We start from the raw sequence: 24,186 nt of genomic DNA, 5'->3' as shown, positions 1-24,186 counted from the left end.
CACCAATTCACTTGAGAAGTAAATGTACTATTTTCTCTTCTAAGAAGAGTGTGAACATCTAATCAAACACAATCACATAGTCACATACCCTTCAGCCTACACTGATTGTGCCAGCTCTGAAAGCCAATGGCATTCTGAACAGCTCAGCAGGGAAAGGAGATTAAACAGAGATATAGAGAAGTTATTCTAACTTCAGTGAGTGATCACTGGAAGCAGAAACTTTGCAAGACAGTATCAGGATGTCTTGTCCTACAAATCCAGCTGGAAATTCTTGGTAATAAGCTTTGTATTGTCAGCACAATAGAGGTCCAGGGCAGTGGTTCTCAAAGTGTGGTCCTTTTTCGTTCTAGAATCACCTGGGAACTTGTTGGACAAGCAAATTCTCCCACACCACCCCATACCAGCAGCCTGTTTTTATAAGCCCTCAGGTGATTCTCAATAATGCCAGCATTTGAGAAACACTAGAATAAATATTGCTCAAACTATCATTGGTAAAAGAAGAGTCTTGTTTGGTTTTATTTCTAATTAATACTTTTGTAAAATAATATATAGATATGCTGCTAGAAAAATAAAATAAGACATTCAAAATACCAGTCCCAATGTTTTATTATTAGATTCAACTGAAGAAGTTTCCTCAATCTAGTTTCTAAAAAATAATTCCTAAATACCTATTTCTAATTTCTGTACCACCACAGTGCCAGCCCCTTTTTCTCTCTCTTATTTTGACATAAAAATGTACTTACAGAATATTATAATTTATAAAATACTACATATCCTTTATAAAGCTCACTACGTGTACTTAGGTTCAACGAAACTAGGAGAATCCCCAAGGTACCCTACAAAAGCAAAATAAAACAAAAAACTTGAGCTTAAGTATTATGTGCTATGCATGGCAAGGGCACTCTGATGGCAAATGTTCAGACCTACATCAAGCTGGAGGACCAGGAAGTAGCTATAGTGGTCTCAGGCTAACTGAATCCCTGCTCTCAGAAGCAGCCATACAAATTTTCTCTGTAGGGAAGCATCTTCATTTTAGCCACCACATAATGAAATCAACCAAATATTTGCGCACTGTGAAAGACCAAAGCTGCTGCCTGCAGTGCCGGCGTCCCATACGGGTGCTGGTTAGCTCCTGGATCCTGGCTTCGGATCAGCACAGCTCCGGCCGTTGCAGCCATTTGGGAGTGAACCAGCGGATGGAAGACCTCTCTTTCTCTCTGCCTCTCCATAACTCTGCCTTTCAAATAAATAAATAAATCTTAAAAAAAAGACACCATAAATGACAATCTGCAAACACAATAATCAAGAAAAGTAAACTACTATTTCCAATATTGAATCTTTTATTTTTTTATTTTTTTTTTAACAGGCAGAGTGGACAGTGAGAGAGAGAGACAGAGAGAAAGGTCTTCCTTTGCCGTTGGTTCACCCTCCAATGGCCGCCGCGGCCGGCGCACCGTGCTGATCCGATGGCAGGAGCCAGGAGCCAGGTGCTTTTCTTGGTCTCCCATGGGGTGCAGGGCCCAAGCACCTGGGCCATCCTCCACTGCACTCCCTGGCCACAGCAGAGAGCTGGCCTGGAAGAGGGGCAACCGGGACAGAATCCGGCGCCCCAACTGGGACTAGAACCCGGTGTGCCGGCGCCGCTAGGCGGAGGATTAGCCTAGTGAGCCGCGGCGCCGGCCCAATATTGAATCTTTTAAAAAAGCATTAAATACTCCAGGATAAGGTTAAATCGCAAAAATTAGCAATCAATATGAAACCATGAAAAGGAACAACTGGAATGTACAGAGAAGAAAATTACAATTGATAAATATAAAGCTCAGTGGATACATTAAAGAGCAGATCGAGGCCAGTGTTTTGGCATAGTGGGTAAAGCTGTAATATGCAACATCGGCATTCCTTATGGAAGTTAGTTCTTGTCCTGGCTGCTCCACTTCTGATCCAGCTCCTTGCTAATGGTCTGGGGAAAGCAGCAGAAGACGGCCCAAATGTCTGGCCCCTCACACCCGTGTGGGAGACACAAATCAAACTCTTGGCTTTGGCCTGGCCTAGTCCTGGTCATTGTAGCCATCGGGGAAGTGAAACAATGGGTGGAAGATCTCTCTGTAACTCATTCAAATAAAGAAATAAATACACCTTTAAAAAAAAGAGAGCAGATGAATCACTGCTCAAGAGAGAAATGATGAACTAGAAGTAGCTCTAAGATACCCAAAATGCAGCACAGAGAAATAAATGAATGGAAAATATAAAAGAGAGGAAAAGCAAAAGAAGATGATATCAAGTTGTAATATGAGTATATTATCACTTGGAACCCTAGAGGAATACAGGGCAGAGTATTCAACCTTGGTTGCCCACTGAAATCACCTGAAGAATTTCAGAATTATTGATACATAGGTCCTATCCCCAGGAGATTCAGATTTAGTTGGTCTGAAATGTGGCCTAGACTTCAGGAGTTTTTAACATGCTTCAGATGATTCTAATGTTCAGACAAGGCAGCAAAGCATAGAAATGGAAAATGGAAAATATTGTGGACTCGATTTAGACAAAATCTTAGGTATGATGCCGAAACACAGGTGACAGATGATAAAGTAGATACACTGGACTTTATAAAATTTAAAAATTTGGGGCTGGTGCTGTGGCACGGCAGGTTAAGCTGCTGCCTGCAGTGCCAGCATCCCATATGGGCCCTGGTTCAAGTCTCTGAGAATTCACCTGGGAAAGCAGTGGAGAAGGGCCCAAGTGCCTTGGTTCCTGCCACTCACATTAGAGGCCTAGATGAAGTTCCTGGATCTTTGATTTGGCTTGGCCCAGCAGCAGTTGTTGTGGCCATTTTAACAGTGAACTAGTGGGCCGGCGCCGCGGCTCACTAGACTAATCCTCCACCTTGCGGCACCGGCACACCGGGTTCTAGTCCTGGTCGGGGCGCCGGATTCTGTCCCGGTTGCCCCTCTTCCAGGCCAGCTCTCTGCTGTGGCCAGGGAGTGCAGCGGAGGATGGCCCAAGTGCTTGGGCCCTGCACCCCATGGGAGACCAGGAGAAGTACCTGGCTCCTGCTATCGGATCAGCGCGGTGTGCCGGCCGCGGTGGCCATTGGAGGGTGAACCAACGGCAAAAGGAAGACCTTTCTCTCTGTCTCTCTCTCTCACTGTCCACTCTGCCTGTCAAAAAAAAAAAAAAAAAAAAGTGAACCAGTGGTTGGAAGATTATTTCTCTCTCTCTCTCTGTGTGTGTGTGTGTGTGTGTGTGTGTGTAGCTCTGCCTTTCAAAAAACAAATAAATCTTCTAAATTAAAAACTTGTGCTTTAAAGAAAACTGTTAGCAGTTACAAAACAACCCACAGAATGGGAGAAAAATGTGTTTCTCATAAGAGATTCATATATAGAACATTAAAGATCATCAAAAGGTTAATGGAAAGGCATATTATGAAAAAATATACATGGATTTCAATTTTCATATAATCTTTTTAAAAATATTTATATTTATTTTATTTATTTGAAAGGCAGAGTTACAGAGAGGGAGAGACAGAGAGGTCTTCCATCTGTTGGTTCACTCTGCAAATGGCCACAATGACTGGGTCTAGGCCAGGCAAAAGCCAGGAGCCAGAAGCTTCTTCCTGGTGTCCCACGTGGGTTCAGGGGCCCAAGCACTTGGGCCATCCTCTGCTGCTTTCCAAGGCAGATTATCAAAAAGCTGGATCAGATGTGGAGCAGCAGGGACTTGAACTGGCGTCCAAATGGGATGCCAGCGTTGCAGGTACTGGCTTAACCCACTATGCCACAATGCCGACCCCTAAACCAATCTTTTAACTCCATTTCTCAACTTTTAAAAGTACCTTTGTATATAAATAACTCTTATAACTCAATAATAATTCAATTTAAAAATGGGCAAAGGATCTAAATGGAAATTTCTTCAAAGTTGTAGAAATGGACAAGAAACACCCGAAAAACTGCTCAACACCAGTGGTCATCAGGAAAAGCGCTATCAAAGCCACAATTAGATATCACTTCACACCAACTTAACATGTTTATAATTAAAAAGTCTGGTAATTCCAAATGTTGGTAAGGCCGTGGAGAAACTGGACCCCTAATACACTGCTGGTAGGGATGGAAAATGGTGCAGCTGCTTTGGAAAACTGACAATTATCTCAAAATGTTAAACATAGAGTTGCTATATGATCCAGAATTTAATTCCTAGATATATAACCAAGAGGAATGAAGAAAATGTCCAAGCAAAAACCTGCACACAAATGATGAAAGAATTATTCATAACAGTCAATAAATGGAAATAATTCAAATGACCTTAACTGACAAATGGACACATAAGATGTAATGAATTCATACAATGGAATATTATTTGAAAATAAAAACAGAATAAAGTACTAACACATGCTACCACATGGATGGACCTTGAAAATGTCCTGCTTGGTGAAAGAAGTCAATCATAAAAAACCATATATTGTATTATTCCATTTGTATGAAATGTCCAAAGTAGGCAAATCCAGAGACAAAAATTAGATTAGTGATGCCCAAGGCAATAGGATTAGGCAAAGGAGTTGAGACAAATACAGAAATGACTGTTAATGGCCTTGAAGTTTGTCTCTGAAGTGATAAAAATATTCTAAAATTGGTTTTGATGTACAACTCTTTGAACATACTAAAACCACAGAACTGTATACTCTCAATGGGTAAAATGTATGGAATATGAATTATATCTCAATAAAGCAGTTTCAAATGATAAAGAGGTAACAGTTGAGACAATAATAACTTAGAATTTTTCAGAATTCATTAAAGAAAGACATCCACAAATAGAAAAGTTACAATATACAACAAATAGAGGACATTTTAAATTAAATCTACACTAGATACACTATAGTGAAACTGGACGGAGCCAAAGGCAAAGAAATCCCTAGCAATCAATTCAAAAGGCACTGCGGGTATATCAAAAGCATCACAGCATCTTAACGGTCAGAGAATAGAACTTCAGAACAAAGGACCACTCAGAAAATGCCACTTCTGTCCTGCAATCTCTAGGAAAAAAAAAAAAAAACACTAGACAGAAACAGAAAGCAAAATAATATTGCTCTGCCTTTGATTCACATTTGGTTCATCAGGACAGGAACACAGCTTGCCTGATGGAAAATGTAAAATCCTTCAACCGTGAAAACTAAATGTTAAAAGTCATTTGACATAGCAGTTTTAGTTTGAACCTCTAAAAAGTTCCCTGCACCAAGAGGAAGAATTGGGGACTTTTCTCTGACTCTTGGAGATACTGATGTAGAGTTACCTGTTATTCAGTAGTCAACAGTACAAATCAGAAACAGTTGTGCCATGGAGGGTTCCACTTAGATAAACAAAACTCACACTGTCTACGAGAGAGCTATTAAGTCATAATGCATTTCCAAAAAAAATTCTGAGGTTTCATTTTTCCTTCCAACTTCTAATTTAATTAATTTCTTCAAGTGTCTGTTTATTTACTATGGTAAGGATTTGCTTAGGCATTTAAAGTAACTTCTAAATACTTAACAACTATTTGGAGGACAGTATTTTAATAAAGAATTAAAATGAAAGCTTTCCATATTAAGTTCTCCTTTCTTTTTAAAGGAGAACGTAACTCCTCTGTAATAAGGAAATAAAAGAAAGAAATTCTAATAGCTGATTAAGTGCCTATATCTGTCAATATTCCATTTATCAAGAGTAAATGCAGGCCGGCGCCGCGGCTCACTAGGCTAATCCTCCGCCTTGAGGCACCAGCACACCGGGTTCTAGTCCTGGTCGGGGCGTCGGATTCTGTCCCAGTTGCCCCTCTTCCAGGCCAGCTCTCTGCTGTGGCCCCGGAGTGCAGTGGAGGATGGCCCAAGTGCTTGGGCCCTGCATCCCATGGGAGACCAGGATAAGTACCTGGCTCCTGCCATCGGATCAGTGCGGTGCGCTGGCCGCAGTGCGCTGGCTGCGGCGGCCACTGGAGGGTGAACCAACGGCAAAAGGAAGACCTTTCTCTCTGTCTCTCTCTCACTGTCCACTATGCCTGTCAAAAAATTAAAAAAAAAAAAGAGTAAATGCAAGCTTTAAATAGAAGGAAGTAAAAGTCCTGAAATATCCACAAGATTTTATCATCCACAGCAATATAGTAGTAAAGGGAATTACTTTCAAAAGTAAAATAAAAACCCTTTTAGATGTCAGATATTGTACAAGTCCAAAATTGCCATCTCGTAAGAGGTATCTTTTTTATGTCAACAGTAAGAGAGTTCTATTTGTCAGCAGAGAAATCTGTAAGTGGATCACTTTGACCTGTCTCAAGCTATACATATTTCTCATTTTGTAATGTAAAAATGTAGAATTTTACCATCCTTTGGCTGTCAGAAAGCTGATTGTGAGTGAAAATATGACAATATTCATGGCCAAGCAAGTATCCTGTCCATCAAATGCCTAATCCTAAGTGGCTCTGCTGTCAGGTCCATAAAAGCTAAAACATATTTAGGCACAGCTTTCATAAAGAGCTAGTTTTAAGATGAGGGTTGTCCCATCTTAAGACTTTATACTTGGGTCTCAAATAAAGGGAGTTAGTTTGTTTCACGAAATTAAAAACATCTCATCCACATTCATTCCTTTGATCATCAGTATTGAGAATCTTCTGATGGCCATGAAGGCACCTATTATTCAGCTCAGCAGTAGGAAAAGGCAGCGGAGATTGAGAGCTCAGAGCTGACCCAGTTATGCTGCAGGAAAAACTCCCTAGGTAACATGTAGCATGACAATGAACACCATATGTGCAATCAGGAAAGAAAAGGGGCTCGCACAAAGGAGAGCAAAAGAAATTCAGGAAACAAATGTGGTGTTAGAAACTTTCTGCTTAATGATTTATCTCACCTTCTGCCACTAAGTTTTTAATCCATACACTCAACCATCTATCACTGTTGCTAAGATTGTATGATCAGGGTTTTTTTTTTTTTCCTCCACCATGTTCTGTTCAGGAACTTCTTACCTGTACCTGAGTGCTTCCCAGACACTTCCCCTCTGGGAGGGAGAGGAGCAGGAGGGGTGAGAGGGTGGCTATGGTGGGAAGAATCACTATATTACTAAAGTTGTACTTATGAAATGCATGAAATTTGTATTCCTGAAATAAAAGGTTTCTTTGGGGAAAAAAAGAAATTGAAGCAATGAGTTACAGCAGAAAAAAGAAAACAATTTCAAAGAAAATCTGTATCTCAAAAATTATATAATTGTCACCCACTTTTACCTCAAAATATTTAAGATTACAATTAAATCTAATCCCTCAGTTAAAATGCTTGCTGAAGAAGAATCCACCCACTGTAGTGAAGCTTTTCCAAAAATAGTTGTGTGTGGGGCAGGCCTGGTGGTAGAGTCACTTGGGCCACCTGCATCCCATATTATAGTGCCAGTTTGAGTCCCCTCCGATCTGCTTCCAATCCAGCTTCCCACTAATGCATTGTGGGGTACAGCAGTTGAGAACTCAAGTGTTTAGGCATCTGCTACCCATGAGCGAGACCTGGATGGATCTATGCTCCTGGCTTCTGGCTTCAGCCTGACCAGGCCCTGGCTATGCAGGTATTTGGGGAGTGTAAAACAGATAGAAGATAGGAAAATCTCTCTCTCTCTCTCTTTCGGTGTGCGTGTGTGTGTGTGTGTGTGTGTTGTTCTGCCTTTCAAGTAGATGAAAATAAACATTTAAAAAATTGAAAAAAAAAAAAAAAGATACTCAGATGAGTGTAGGGGTGAGAGTAAGCAACTAAATTAGTCCTGAATCCTCAAGACTGGTTTAGAAGCTTCATACACGCCCTTCAAGGCTCTTCTAAGAGAAGGAAACAACTGTTTGCCATTAAGTCAGTATTTATTTGCATATTTAGGGAATGAAGTCTGTTTAACACTAATGGTACTACCAGCCCCAGGAAGCAAAAAGATCACAACTTTCTTTTTTTATTTTTTGACAGGCAGAGTGGACAGTGAGAGAGAGAGACAGGTCTATGCTTTGCTGTTGGTTCACCCTCTAATGGCCGCCGCGGCCAGCGTGCTGCGGCCTGCGCACCGCACTGATCTGATGGCAGGAGCCAGGTGCTTATCTTGGTCTCCCATGGGGTGCAGGGCCCAAGCACTTGGGCCATCCTCCACTGCACTCCCGGGCCACAGCAGAGAGCTGGCCTGGAAGAGGGGCAACTGGGACAGAATCCAGCGCCCCAACCAGGACTAGAACCCGGTGTGCCGGTGCTGCAAGGCGGAGGATTAGCCTAGTGAGCCGCGGCGCCGGCTGAAGATCACAACTTTCAAGAAGAACTTCCGTTAGGGTCAATCTCTTTTCAGCTTTGGTCCATAAGTCCCCTAAGTAAACACTATTTCGAATTGATCAGTTATTTTAGACTCCCAACTGGTTGATGCCTATCAAAAATATCCCATCTGGGCAATGTATGTTATCATTATCCTATTTTCCAACCATATAACCTTGGGAAAGTTACTTAATCTCTGTGTAATGTTTTCAACTTTCTATTCTGAAAATGAAAGTAGTAATAATATCTATCTTGAAGAGATTATGTGAGAATTTAATAGGAGAACTTATGAAAAAAGCCCTTAACAACTTAATGATAATTATTAGTTATATTGGTTGGAATGGCTTGGAAGCATTTTAGGATTTTGGAGCATCTTAGACCCCATGCCATGAAAAACTGTTATTCTTGCTCTGCTTTACATAAGTGATTCAACCAATCTTTATCATATTCTAATAATCTGTCTTTTCCATTTTAATTACTTTAACTGAGCCCTTCTCCTCCTCCTGGATAGAAGCTTAATAAATACCATTGTGATCTTCAATATTTTATTCAATATTAGGAAAGGCACAACTGTTTATTATATGTATTTCCTTTCTCAAAATATTTATAATTTGGGCATTTGGGAAGTTTTCTTATACTTCTAGTATTATCTGCTTCCTCCAAGTTTCATTTTCTGTTTGTTATAACCACATTTCATATTTGATACTTTCTTCAAATTTCTTTTGACAGTCTCTATTTAAGAATCCCATCCTAAAAAAGGTCATTGGGAACTCTGAGAGTTGGAATGGTCTAGCCAATTCCTGGGCTTAACTGTAGAATAACAGACAATGTAAAGACAGTGTAACTGCATTTACCTTGGGATGAAGTACTCTAAATGTCAGTATCTAGTTCTTTTTTCTTAACTATATCTGACAACCACAGAGCCTCCTTCAATCCTTTGCTTGGTGGGACATATGTCTGCAGTATCCTGGGAGATTACCTAAGGAAAAGGCTGTATGTATGGGATGAGGGGAAGAGTCTCACCCGTCAACTTTAATGTCACTCTGCTGTTTTCAGTGCAGTACCTCATCTCTGCCCTTGACTGTGTCTTGAACTTCAAGGCCTATTTTCTCAGACTCAATCTGTCAAGAAAGTAGATCTCAAAGTTTCTACTAAGGTCTGGAGGGCCTGGGAAAAAGAACTGTAGATGTAGTAACCAACCCTACCCAAATGCTCATTACTTCTGTGGATCCATCCCTCAGTGTTGCAGTGTCCATGTGCATGGCTTCCAACAACACTCACCCGCATCCTTCTTCAGAGTCCTACTTTCGAGTCACAAGAGCCACTTTGACAGTATGCCATGATAGTAGGTGGAATTTTACATGTCCACCAGCTCCCCCAACTGGAGCTAATTACTGGTACAACAGTGTGCCTCTAGTTTAGAGTGCAATTTTTATTCCAGAGTTCCCCTATAGGATGAAATGTGGGATAAGACTAAGCCTAATATTGTACCCTTGCTTGGATTCCTACCCTTCACTGCTTCCTGCTTTCCTCACTCTCATAATGGCTTCTCCTTATAGCACTTCCTTAATAAACACCTCAATACAAATCCAAATCTCAGGATCAGTTTTTGGAAAATCTTGTCTAAAAGCACTATGTGGTTGCTTGGATTAGCGAAAGGATCTGGAGTCTAACCACTCTTTATCAAACTTGCAGCTAGTTCTGTTTTCACACCTGACTCATACCCCCACTACAGGTATTTGGAACTTCCAATTCTCGAACCTCTCCAGTGCTCAGAAAGCCATGAATCAAAGCCTTTTGAAAGTCTGGGACAAATGTAGAGCATCTTCCTGTGTGTTGTCATTTTATTCTATTTTAATTGAAACTTCACATTTTGATTTTGTTAGAATGAAGTTCAATCTGCCATTTCAAATGTCTTGGAATATGATTACCATCCTCTTGAAAGTGTGTGCTTTAATATAAAAATATGCAGAGGGCCTACCTGACTTAAATCTATAGAAGCTAAAACATTCTATAGTCAGACAAACATGAGTTCAACTACTTTACCAGCTGTGCAATGACAGGCAAGTTACGGAGTCTCCCTAAGTCACAATTTTCCCACCTATAAAATGGAGATAATAACTTATCATAGTGCCTGTCATGTAGTAAATCCTGTTGTTTTCTTTTTTCAAAAAGAATTATTTATTAGAAAAAATGTGGTATACACACAATAGAATAACACTCAACTATAAAAAGAATAAGATCCTGTCTTTTGCAGTAAAATGGATGGGACTGGAGGACACTGTGTTAAGTGAAATAATGCAGACACAGAAAGACAAATATCAAGTCTTTTGTATGTAGAAGTTAAAAAAAACTGAATATGAACACAGAATGGTGACTACTATAGGCTGGGAGAGATACAGGGATAGAGGGAGTTGGCATAAAAAACAGTGGAAGCTCGGTATGGTTCATTAATTACATGTATACTATACTTATATGAAACGTTAATTTTAAAAAGACAGATGAATACAGTTCTGATGGAGCTGGGTTAGTTACTGAGAGTTGTTATAAAGCAAGGTTACCCAGGCTTCAAGCTTTGTTTGGTTTGCCCTTCTGCTTTTCACCATAACTTGAAGCAGCACAAGCTGACACCCATGCTCTTGGACTTGCCAGCTCCAGAGCCGTGAATCAAATAAACTTCCTTTAGAATTTAAAAAATACTAAAATACAGGATTTCAATTTCTATGTGTCTGTTAAAAATAAAATAAAAGAAAACAAAAATAAAAATTGGAAGAAAGCGAGAGAGTGAGTGAGCCAGCTGTCTCCTATCTTCTGGTTCACTCCCCAAATGGCACAATAGCCAGGGCTGGGCCAGGCTGATGCCAGAAGCCTGGGGCTCAAGCTGGGTCTTCCATGTCTGTGGCAAGTACTCAAATACTTGATCCATCACCTGCTGCCTCCCAGAGCAGCACACATTAGCAGGGAGCTGGAATGGACAGCAGAGCCAGGACTCGGACCCAGGCACTTTGATATGAGATAGCAGTGCCTTAACCATTGTACCAAACACCCACTTCCTAGTTATTTTCTGGTGGTCATATTAAGTTTGTGGTACTACCACCACATGCTCTCACCTAGTTCCCATGTTTCAGAGATGTCTGGCCAGTGTTAAGGGTATAGTCTAAGCAAGTAGTTCTCAAATTCATTCCCCAGACCACCAATAGCAGCATCACTGAGAACTTGTTAAAGTGAAAATTCTTATGCCCAACTCCAGACCAAATGAGTTGTAAACTTTGGGGGTGGAGCCCACATATGTCTTAACAAGCCCTCTAAGGATTTTAATGCACACTCAAATGTGAGAAACACTAGCCTCAGAGAAAAATATAACAGACCACACGGAGAATAAAGCCAAGACCTAGACCCAGTTGGTATGGTACTGAAGAGCTTCAGCATAACTCATGAATATCCATGACATCATAATTATAGCTCTATTATTAGAATATTATAGTTAATATTAAGAGCATTATGCTATAAATGAATATAAATAGGAGCTGGGAGCTGAAGAGTGAAATGGAGATTGAAGTTTGTAAAACTGACAGTGAGTCTATACCATATTTTTCAAATCCAAATAGAAAAGTGCATTAATGCAAGAAAAAATAATTTCTTGGCCCAGAAGCTGAAGAAACACATGAAAGAACCATTAATTATATTAATCCTTTTCTGAAACAAGCTACCAAATGTACATTGCCTGAACTTTTGCAGAGGAAAACTCATTTGAAGTTGTCACTTCAACAGAATCACAACTATTGATATTCTTCTAAAATTCTGAATTAGTGCCAGGCAAGCAAATGATCTTAGGAACAAAGAGGAGAACTTAAGAGCAAGAAGCAATTCCTTGAATCCATCACTTAAAATATTAAGTGGAGGGGCTGACAGGTCTAGAAACAAATCCCAACATCACCTGCAAAGCAATTTGCAGCAGCTTAACGCCAATCAGGTGATTTACTCCAAGGAGTACATATCAGAGACAGAGAAAAGCCAATTCCTACATTAAGTCTGCAAAGAGCCTTTCCCTGGAGGTAGTGCAGAGGGTAGCACACAGGTTCCTGTTACATGGGTGATGCTCAGCCATTCAATTTACTTTGACACATAATCTGTCTGAGAAGCTCAGCTTAATCTCCTGCATGGCAGAGCAGAGGATATTTCCCTCCAGCCCTTTTTGGCCTCTGTGTGCAAATCTCAAAGCTTCTCCATTGCAATCAGGGATATAGCAGCTTTGAATACCATTGTAGGGAATATTCGACAGACTGGCTGAACATCAGAAAAACATACCTATGCAATCTAGTCAACTTAGAGTCTCATTTAATGATAATAATACTCAAACTAATAACAGAGTCTTATTTAATGATAATAATACTCAAACTAATAATAAAATAGTGGCTGACATACAGAATGCTTACTCTGTGCCTAGGGGACTTGCTGATAAGCACATCACAAGAACATTTTCAGTGGCTCTTCACAGAACACCTGGGGGTAGGTGCTTCTTGGGTTGCCTTTTATAAATGAGGAAAGTAAGCCCCAGAGACGATAAAATAGCTTGCTTAAGGTCAACCAGCTAACGTAGTAGAGCCAGGATTCAATCCTAAAGCTACCCAAATCTAAAAGTTCTGAGCCGCCATGTTTTATGCCTTCATTGAGACTCCAACCTATTTCAACAGATGTACTTTGTAATAAATGTGCAATTCTCTACCTCACTAGGAAAAAAGAAAGTATCTTCAAAAGTAAGATGAAATTACTGAGATATACATGAAGACAATACTTCTGTTCTTGTTGGATGTCTTCAGCCTTGGATCGCTGTAAAGTCTGTCAAAAATGTAGCTCCCTCTAAACTCACTGTGTGAGTGGAGATTCACCTGGTCCCCACAGTGCTTGCTTTGAGATTGGTGATGCTTTGGTTGCCATGGACACCGGATTTCACAACACCACTGAGCATAGGGAATCCATTCCATGCAAGGCAACAGAGCCAGCAGATGGGCACACGAACAGTTAACTGCACATTAGTACTGTGACCAGTATTTGCTTTGCTACCTCTAATTTAGATGATGCTCTCACCAGTGAAGTCTGTAAGACTTTATATCTCATCTGGGAAACAGCTTTTTTATGGCCCAGATAGCAATACTCACACTTCAGTGTGTCAAAGTCATCCGTTTCTCTGAGTTGTTGAGTGGTTAAAGCTTCAGAAAGGGAAATCTGATCTTACACAAAACACTCCTTTGTTCAGCTTGCACAAAGAAATTACGTGTCAAATGATTTCTTGAAAATACAGTTTGTCCAAAAGGCACCTCCAAAATAATGAGTCTGTTATCTTGGTGAGTTTCTCTAGCAACTAAATCCACAGAGAAAATAATTAGGAATAGTTAAGTAGTACTTAGACATATATAATGCATTAGAATAAGTTTTTATGAAAGAAACAAAACATCTAAGGGATTGTACTTAAAGACTTTAAATCAATGACAAATGTGTACAATTGATTAAAGAAAAGCAACAATTCCTTGGACAAACCATGGACTGTTGGGTCAGTTTACCAAGAGATCATCTCCACTTAGGGAACTCCACTGTGTATCATGCAGCTGTCAGTCACGTGGTAAACATCACTTAGTAACAGCAAAATTGAAATTAGCAAGAAGTTGATAAGAAATCAATACAATCTATCATTTTCACATTCAGAGGTCAACAGATACAGTAAAATTCCATTAAAACAAGCTCTCTATAGAACACTGGGAGTTTTAGTTATTGGCAAAATAAAGAAGTCAGTACCTTTAAAATAATTTTGACTGTGCTTATTCCTCCAATTTACTTATCCAGTAACAGAAACTGAACCATGCTCTCTTCAGATAATTGCAATACTAAGTTTGGGTTTTAGCGGAATGTATATATATATTTTTTGGACAGGCAGAGTTAGACAGTGAGAGAGAAAGAGACAGAGAGAAAGGTCTTCCTTTTCCGTTGGTTCACCCCCCAAGTGGCCGCTGTGGTACCGCGCTGATCTGAAGCCAGGAGCCAAGTGCTTCTCCTGGTCTCCCATGCGGGTGCAGGGCCCAAGCACTTGGGTCATCCTCCACTGCATTCCCAGGCCACAGCAGAGAGCTGGACTGGAAGAGGAGCAACTGGGACAGAATCCGGCACCCTGACCGGGACTAGAACTCGAGGTGCCAGCGCCACAGGCAGAGGATTAGCCTAGTGAGCCACGGCGCCGGCCAGTAGAATGTATATTAAAAGATGATAAGGTATAAGGAAATTATACTTAATGCTAATTGCATTATTTTGAATGGGGACGTTAAATCATTATATCAAAAATATTTTAAAATAAAAAGGAAAATATCTGATCATCTAATTTAAATTAATATAGAGTTGGGGAAGAAGCACTACTTTATGTCATACAGATACAAATAACTGAATGATTCTGAAATAGGAGTGGCAGCAAGATTGTATTTTCTATCACATCTGGGAATGTTGTAGTTAAGTGTCTCTTCTTGTATGATAAGGAAGTAATTTTAAAATGCTGGAATATGGTTTATTTGGGCTTTTAAGTACATTCTAAAATGCTTCTATATAGACTGTAAAATTAGATTTATTAAGGAAATAGAGTCTACGGCCATACTACCCTGAACATGCCTGATCTTGGAAGAGAAAAGAAATTCATGCATGCATTCATTCTTTCAATAGATGTTAACAGAATCCTTAATCTACAAGGAGATATGCCAGGCAGTTAACCTTTCCTTCACTGTAACTAAACCAGAGAGCTGACACTATGGCATCTGTAGATGAAGTCTTTCTCATAACAAGGACAAATGATGAAAATGATGAGGTTTGGGGGATCAAATTTATTAACAAGCAATCCCATAAAAGTTGGAGAAAATAGTCATTTAGATTTTTGTATGGGTCTATTCAGTGTATCATTAACAGTGGCATGACCAAGAGCTATAGATTCTTGGGTCTGATTGCACACCCCACTGAGCCAAAATTTGATTTTGAACAAGGTACCTGTGGTTTGTATACACAGTAAAATGATGAGAACACAAACTGAAACCACAGATTTGGTAACCAGCCACAGGAGATGGAACCTCATCTCTGTCACTGGCTAGTTGTAGGATTTGGAACAAGTTCTTCAATCTCTGTTACTCAGTCTCCTCATTGGGTATGCTGGAGATAGTAATGGTGCGCATGTTATAAGGCTGTTGTTAGTACGAAGTGACACATACATGGAACTTAAGAAACATAAAACCAAGAAATAGAAAGTAGAATGGTGCCTATCAGCAGCTAGAACAGTGGGATATGTACATCCAAGGAAAACAGCTAAAATGTACAAAGTTTTAGTTAGACAGGAGAAATAAGTTCTGGTGATCAACAGCACAAAAAGGTGACTACAGTTAATAATACTGTACTGTATATTTCAAAATTGCTAAAATAATAGATTTTAAATGTCCATAGCACAAAGAAATGGAAAGTATGTGAGGTGATGACTATGTTACTTAGCCGAATCTGCTCACTCCACAATATGTGCAAGTAACATCACACTGTACCCCATAAATAAATATAATTATTATTTTTAATTCATTTATTTGAAAAGCAGAACAAGAGAGAGATCCTCTACCCACTGGTTCACTCCCCAAATGTCCACAACAGCTGGAGCTGGGACAGGTCAAATCTAGGAGCCAGGAACTCCATATAGGCCCTCCATATGGGTGGCAGGGACCCAGGTACTTGGGTCATCCTCTGCCATTTCCCAGGGACATTAGCATGAAGCTGGATCAGAAGCAGAGCAGCTGGGACTCGAGCTGGCACTCCTACATGGGATGCTGGTGTTGCAAGCAGCAGCACAACCTGCTGTGCCACGACTCTGGTCCCTACTATCGTTATTTGTCAATTTAAAATTAAAATAAACTAAAATAACACTTAGGTGTATTAAAAAAGTGGCATTAATATATGTAAATTGCTTACAACAGTGTGTAGAAATAAGCGATCAATCATTGTTAGTTCTTATTACATCTTTTTAGCATTCACAGTATTCTGGGTCATGAGTCACAAAGGATCTAAGCTGTAGCCCATGGAAATGTTCTGCTTCCTGGATGGAAGGAATATAATAAGGCAATTAGGAACTTAAGTTGGTCTACAAAAATCCAGCTTCCCCAACCCTGCTGTCATTTCAAGTCAAACGTCGGGGTTTACATAGCCAGTGCACAATATATACTTGTTTTAAGAACAAGGACTGTTCAACGCAAAATGTTGAAGGAAATACATGCCTTTTGTTTGGTAAGAGTGGAAAAGAACACTAAGGGGACTCATTTCTCAATTTATACTCTCAAAACCTCCATTTTCCTACTGTTGAGTAGAAACTCAACAGTTTGGTGAGGGCTTTTCAAAAACCTCACGGAAAATGCATATTATGAGAAACTATGAATAGATTTCCACATTTTAATTGTATTTTTAAAAGTTTATCCTACAAACATATCAGAGGACTTCTAAAAGTTTGTGGGAAATGGAATTCATAGATACTAAGAATTTGCCAGGAAGCCCCTATGTACTTGCAAAAGTAGGCAAATATTCTTTATGATAGTGTTCATTGTAGAAAAAGAAAAAGAAACTTAACCTAAATGTCCATCAATAAGGATTTAATCATGGTATTGCCATTAAATGGCACCAGTATAAAAAATGAGACATCTCTCTATACAGTAATGCATAAAGATCCACAAAGTATATTAATCAATAAAGGAAGCTGTAGAATATATGTATGATTTGATCATTTGTGTCAGTGGATGAAAATAAAGGCATTTTATGGAATATACCATTTCTTGTAAAAGAAAATAAATGTTAACTACTATTAATTCAAAGATGATTTATTTTGCTTTATATATTTCTGTATCCTATGATTGAATTTACCTTGCGAGCAGGATAGTGATAGTTTTTAAGTTAATCAGGAAAAGTGAAAATAATTACTGCCATAATGTATGCTCCCAAAACGTTATTAAAATTTTAAATTAATACTTAATAGAAGCACTGGAGTGTGTTAATGAAAAAAGGAGAGGGGAAGTCACAGACAGACCTTGCCAAGGAATGCCAAAGGACAGGCAGTTTGGTAGCCACCCAACAGCCATTTCCTTTTCTTTCTTTCTTGTCTGTTCCAGGCTCCCCTGAAAAACTAGAACTGGCCAGGGACCACGTGCTTGGCAATGAGTCAGAAAGGAAATTCCTCTAGGGTATAACGTTCTGCATGTTAAAAGAGATGCAGGGCAAAGAAGCCTCAGATCTTCCCTTTTTACTTCAATTGTACAGGAACATGCTGCTTGGAGTGGCAGCAGCCATCTTACAACAGTGACGGACGACACAGCTCACACACTGAGACTAGCAGAGAAAATGGCCAGAAAAGGGTTGAGTTCTTGTAGTTCCTCAGTTGCCAAACCAATACTGAAGTCCAGCTCTACACTCCTTGTTAAGTGAAGTAATAACTGTTCACATGATTTCAATCACTTTTTATTGGACATTCTGTTATGTAGCTAAAAGCATACCCACATTTACAGCTGCCAGCCACCTGCCTTAGCAAGCTGAGTACCCAATTAACAACTCTGCAATCATTTTAATTACAGCAGGAAGACAGATACCATATATTGAATATAATTTTTTATGTGATGCTCAGATTTACCTTGGGTTTTCCGTTAGCAGGAGCAAAAAGGGCTACTACTGATTTCATTAAGCAGCTACTATATGCCAAACATGATGCTAGGCATTTTGTCTAGGGTTAGTCATCATAGCAACTTTCAAACCAATTTCCTTTGGGAAAATAACATCACATCTATATATGCAGTTAAACAATTAAGCATTTCCTTCCATGACAAATGTAGACCACAAATAACCAGTACTTGGGACTTTGCCACCTACTGATATCACAGATTTATGCATATTACATTGAAGTTGTTGAAGATATCTTGAAATATTATCAGCCCTTATAACTGCTTCAAAATACCATAATCCTTAGGCCCATTACAAAATACTGTAATTTAACGTGTTAATAAAAATGCATGTATGATACTACATCACACATTTTTAAATGTTTTGGTGATTGAATTGTAATCTGACTTCCTTTCTAATTCTATTTGTTTTATATTATGCATTCAAAAATCTTCTTCTAAGGGAAGATCCCATAGGTTTCACCAGAAAGACAAACGAGTCCTTGGTACAAAAGGGGGTTAGAGCCTCTATAACCAGTGCCTTTTGCAATCATTCCTAATATTGTCAATCCACTCTCCAAACAGAAAATCAAGGTCATCTTTTTAAAAGGTAAATAAGATAAAGACATTCCCTTGGTTAAACAAGAACAAATGCCAAGTCCTAACTTTGACTGACCTGGCCATGTAGGATTTTACCTCTTCCCATGGTACTGAACTCCTCTGTCACCTACTCTCTTTGCTCAAGCCATGCTGGCCTCCTTCCATTTCTTTGAAATCTCCAAGCTGTTTCCCAGCTCCAGGGCTCTGTCCTTGCTGTGCTCTTTGCCTGGAATGTCTGCTCTTCGGGCAGTCACTTCATTTTTGTGCTCTAGGGATGAGCCAGGACATCACCTCTACTGAGAAGCCTTCCTACCAATCTATCCTAATTGCAGGCCTACTGTCTCCATGTGCCCTAAGCTAGTTTACTTCTGTCAGAGCGCATAGCACAACAGAATTATATAGCTTTTTTGTTCGCTACTGAGTCCCAGTATCTAGTAAGGTATCTGGCACAATGCAGAAGCCTGCTATTCACTGAATTAACAAATAAAGGGCAGAATAAGTCTTTTATTAAGGAAACTTGTATTAAGCCATTTACATAGGATTAAATTGAAGCTCAAAATGTTAAATTACTCATCCAAGATCACTCAGTGGCAAAATTATTTTAACTGGGGTCCTAGGCCTCCCCTTAATCCCACCACTATTGCCTGTAACATTTCTGCCCATCTGTGGAAAGCAGAAATGACCCAACAAAAGATTTTTTGGGACTTCAGTGCCCCATTGCTCAAGGGTATCTGCCTAATAAATCCTCAGTGGTACTTGAGTATTACCAGGAGGACCAAGTTAAATGAAAATATACTACCTGGCTAGAGTGATTCTCTCTGTATGCCTGTCTCTCTCTATTTACACACACACATCTATTTTCATCTTTGAATCTTATAAACATAAATACAAGTTATAAAATGAAGAAAAGGATACATTTACAAAGGAACAAATTAGATAAGCCCAGGGGTAAATGCTGCTACATAAAAATTATACATGGATAAGGCACCGTATGCTAGCTTAAGTGGACGACGATTCTGGCCAAACACTTCTTAAAAGCCAACACAAAGTGAGAAGTACAATCAGTTACATGGAATATTTCAAAGGTTAAAACATCCAATAAATTGCCAGAAGGAATATAACTATGTCTGGTTTCTAGGACCTGAGAGAAATCTGTATTGTGAGTCCTCAGGATGGAAGCTGGTAGAATATACTCATAGACACGCTTTCAAAATTTTTTTGCACCAAAATAAACTTATTTTTATCTCACCTCCCGTGAAATTTTTGAAGTACCCTTGTAATAATCAGCATTCTAAACTACAGTCTTATATAATGGCATCGTGCAGCATGCCTTAGTAGATGTGGCTGGCATAATGCCAAAACCTGTGTAGTACTGTGTTGCCTTGCTGTTCAAAGCATGGTCAATAGACCACCAACATCATAAGCATCACTTAAGACCTTGTTAGAAATGCCCCATCCCAAGCCTGATTCAGAATCAGTATTTTATTGACAGGATTTGCAGGTGATGCCCATACACATTAAAATTTTAAGACCTAGCAGTCTAATGGTTGAGGTTCATCTGGGGAAAAATTTGTGAGAACTACATTCATTCATTCATTCATTCATTCAACAAACACTTACTGAGACCCTGAGAGTAGGAAAGGATTTCATTAAACATGACACCAAAAGCATAATCATAGAGGAAAATATTGATAAATGAGCCACCATTTAAACTGGGTGAGAAAGCAAGCCACTGAATGGACAGTATATTCAACAACAGCAAAAAAAAAAAAAAAAAGTTATCTAGATATGTGCTGAGCTCTGTCTTGATGCTGAGGAGAGAGCAATGAAACAAAAATTTCCACCCTTGTGGAGCTTACATTCTAACTGGTGAAAACATAAAGAAACCTAATAAAATAAATCATGGAGGGAGAATAAATCAGGGAGAGGGGTTGCAATTTTAAATAGGGCAGATAGGAAAGGCCTCACTGAGGAGGTAAAGACCTGCACAAGGTCAGGAATCTAGGTATAAAAATATCTGGAGGAAGTGTTCCAAGCAGAGAGAACAAAGAGTACGAGCACCCTGAGACAGGAGAATGCCTACAACAGCAAGGTCAGTGTGGCTGAAGAAGAGTAAGCCGGAAGTGGAATAGGGACGCAGGGGCCTAGATCATGTGGGGCCTTGTCGGCCATTTTAAGTATTGTGGTTTTAACTATAAGAGAAGTCCCTAGGGAAAAAAAAAAGTAATAAGGATCCATTGTAGGATGTTGAGCTGGGAAATGACACAATGAAAAGTGTTTTTAAGAAAATTAGTTTCTTAGAGGTAGATGGAATGGCTTGAGTGGGAGAATCCAGTTCAGAGTACACTGTACTAATTTGAAGATATGGTGATTCAGCCATTCACTTATTCGTTAGGTGGCAAGGATATGTCAAGTAGTGTGGGGAGGATCTAAAAGGGTGATAACTGACAGAACTGTTAGGGGAAGGTGAATATAAATGAAATTGGAGGGAAAGAAACCTGAAACATAATGATAGATTATTTACGGAAAAATGACACAAGTTGGAAATCCCATTTCACCAAGGTTTATGGATCATCTACTTAGTCATGTGCTGGCTAGGACTTTGGGATGGAGATTCATAGCACAGACAGACAGATCTGGCTTGACAGGAGGGTGGAAGACAGGTCTTAATAAACATGTCTGTGGATCAGTGTTACACACTGGCCCTAGAGCACCAGGTTTTGGCAGTCTCTCTGCTCTGCTTCTACTGGTGTGACTTGGTGGATCTCACACTCTTTGCCATGCCATTCTGGTGAAAAGATCCCAAGGCAAGGAAAGAGAAAGAAGCAAGCTTAAGGAAAACGACTGGGGGAAAAAACTGAAAATTGCGGATCACCAGACTGCAAGGTCTGGGAAGCAGATGCAAATGTAATGCAAATTATATGTAAATAGCTCTGTGGCCTTCTAAAAGGTTTTATACAACTGGAAGGGCCCTTGGGAAACTGCTAGCAGATAACAGTGACTCAGAAGCAGAGTGAACTATTTCAAGACAACTTTGTCACACAGACCTTTGCTGCCCTGCTAGCACCATGCACATTCTTTAGTAATCGCTTTTCTCACTTGAAACAACCTCACCTGCTATAAATAAATAAATAAATAAATAAATAAGTCATGTCTGCCGCTGTAGAGGTTATCTGAGTTAATTACTTTTAAAACACTCTGTATATCTTTAATTTTTCTTCAAACGCCCTTCTCACCCAAATAAAGCCAAATTAAATGTGTCACTTCCTGTCTAGAACCGTATTCGGCTCCAATGGATTATGAATGAAAGTGCCTCCCTTTCAGTTCTAGTTACTATGATCCTTTGGAATTTTTTTTTTTCCCTACTCCAAAGAAACTGGCACATTCTCTTCCAATAGCTACATGCTGCATTCAAAAGTGAATCCAGAAGAAGAAAAAAAAAAAAACCATACATAGATGTGAAATCCAATTCATTTCAAGAAGACACCAAAAAGCTATACATGGAGGAAAGCTGCCCTGTCAGTGGTCTTGTCCGTCCTAAGTACACATTTTAAAATGAAAAATGCACATTCAACCACCACGGGGTACAATTGTGCCCGCGTTTCTGTATTTCCAAAAACAGAAATTCTATCAGATTTGCATTCAATAAGAGTCCCTGAAGGAGCTGCATAGTAAGCAAGGCAGTGAGCGCATCAGAGCAGCTGGGCGGTTACCCTCCGTTGCAGACCCAAGGATTCAGAAGCAACTAACCTCCACGGCGGCCCCCACAAGTTCTGTTACTTTTCTAGTACTCGGACATTTCCAGGTGCCTCAGCTTTTAACAGCACAGTCAAACGAAGGGAAATCCCTTCTGTGTTTGAGGTGTTTCCCTTTCTAATGTCACTTGCAAGGGTCACACTGCCAGCCCTTGGGCAAAGAGGAATCCGGGGTGAGGCCACGTTCGGCATAAAACACAACAAAGAGCCAAGAGGAGGATCCAACGAATGAGACTGGAAAAGAGAGGGGAAATGCACAAAAGCAGGAGATAAACCTCAGGAGACAAGAAATGGCAGCGCCAGACAAAGAGTAACAAAGAGAGACGGAGAACACGCAGGGGCGGGAGTCACGGAGTCCGGGAAGGGCGGTGGGGCAGGGCCGGGCCGGGCAGGCGGCGAGCGCCCTCCCGCGGCCGGGGCTGCCTCTTACCTCCTGGGCGAGCTTCTGCTTGAGCACCAGCGCGGCACACAGGTAGCCCGCGCGGCCCACGAACAGCTCGTCCGAGCCGCACTCCAGGAAGGAAACCGGCGCGCAGACGGCGCACAGAGCCCGGAACTTGCCCAGCGGCTGCACGTAGTCGGACCGGCCCAGGGCGTGATATACGAGCGTGGCCACGGCGTACACGCCCGCGCCCCCGAGCAGGAAGGCAGCGCGGGTGTCGGCGTCCGGCTCACCCCACTCTTCGGCGCGGGCGCACGCGTCTATGAGGCGCTTGGCCGAGCGCAGGTAGCGCTCCCTGGCCGCGGCGAAGAGCGGACTCTGGGAGACGTGGTAGAGCATGTAGGCCACCCCGGCCACGCCGCTGTACAGCCCCCCCTGGCAGCCGCTGGCTGTGGCCGTGGCACCCCGGGCCTCAGCGCCGCCCCCAAGCGGAGGCAGCTCCTGGAGGATGCGCTCGATGGTGGCGGTGACCAAGGGCGCCACCGCCTCCTCGCACTGGCCCGCCAGCAGGCTGCCCTGGTAGTCATCGAAGCGGTTTGCAAAGCATCGCTTGGTGTCCATGCTGTCGCTCGTGCCCCTCAAAGCCGAGCTGGGGACCGCTTGAGGGTGCGCCCTGTGGCCCTGTGCACCACCTCCGGCTGTCTGAGGAACTCGGATGGCGGTGTATGCGGCGGGGATGGAGCGAGAAGGATGAGACGAGAGGTGACAAGAGGAGGCGGGCGCGAGGAAGAAGACTACGGAGTGGATGGCCAAGTGGGGCACCGGGCTGCGCGAGGCTCCCGAGTGGCCCGGGAGCGCGCGGGGGATGCGCGTCGTGCGCCCCCCTCCCAGAGGCCGCGCCCTCGCCGAACCCGCCCCCTCCTGCGCCGCCGCAGCTGGACCGCCTCTCCAAGGGGCCGAGGTGATCTCCGGCAGGACCCACGCGGGGCCCGCGCCACTCCTCCCGCTCCGCCCTCGGCTCCTCCCCTCCCAAAGGAAGACCGGGGACGTACGGGACACGGATCGGGAATGCTGAGACTGGGTATTCGCACACCTGGTGGAGGAGGTGACGACCTGGAGTCCGTTGTACGCTCAAAGTGTGGTTCTCAGGTCAGCAGCAGCAGCATCACCTGGGATTATTAAAAATGCAGTACCTCAGGTTTCGCCTATTGAATCAAAATCTGAATATTTAGCAAGATCCCTTGCGGATCGCATGCACCTTAAAGTTTGAGAAGCCACTTAAGTAGGCTCGAGTAGCAGGAAAAAACTAGGTGTCCTCTGCTACGCTTGTGGTTCGCCTTTGGTCCCTTTAGAGTCCTCATTCAGAATGTTTCAATCCTAAAGGCTGCGGAGGGGTTGAGTACCTCATGTTCCATGCATTAAGATGGTGAAATGCCCCACGTGGAAACTTCCTCTTGCCTTTGGTTCTCG

The 24,186-nt window shown here is 41.4% G+C and overlaps 1 protein-coding gene across 1 annotated transcript in view; it reads right to left on the bottom strand.

Moving 5' to 3' along the window:
* Positions 1-23,476, bottom strand: part of LANCL3 (LanC like family member 3) — a 99,479-nt gene extending 76,003 nt beyond the window's left edge. The window contains exon 1 of the mRNA XM_002719829.6: positions 22,765-23,476. Coding sequence (XP_002719875.1) covers positions 22,765-23,337 — 573 coding nt within the window. The 5' untranslated portion in view covers positions 23,338-23,476. The remainder of the gene's footprint in view (positions 1-22,764) is intronic.
* Between the last annotated feature and the right edge of the window lie 710 nt (positions 23,477-24,186).

Source organism: Oryctolagus cuniculus, chromosome X, assembly GCF_051225735.1.
Source record: "Oryctolagus cuniculus isolate XC-2025 breed Fujian yellow rabbit chromosome X, ASM5122573v1, whole genome shotgun sequence".
Taxonomy (NCBI): Eukaryota; Metazoa; Chordata; class Mammalia; order Lagomorpha; family Leporidae; genus Oryctolagus; species Oryctolagus cuniculus.
The sequence above is the reverse complement of the archived record's forward strand: the minus strand, read 5'-3'. Positions and strand labels throughout refer to the sequence as shown.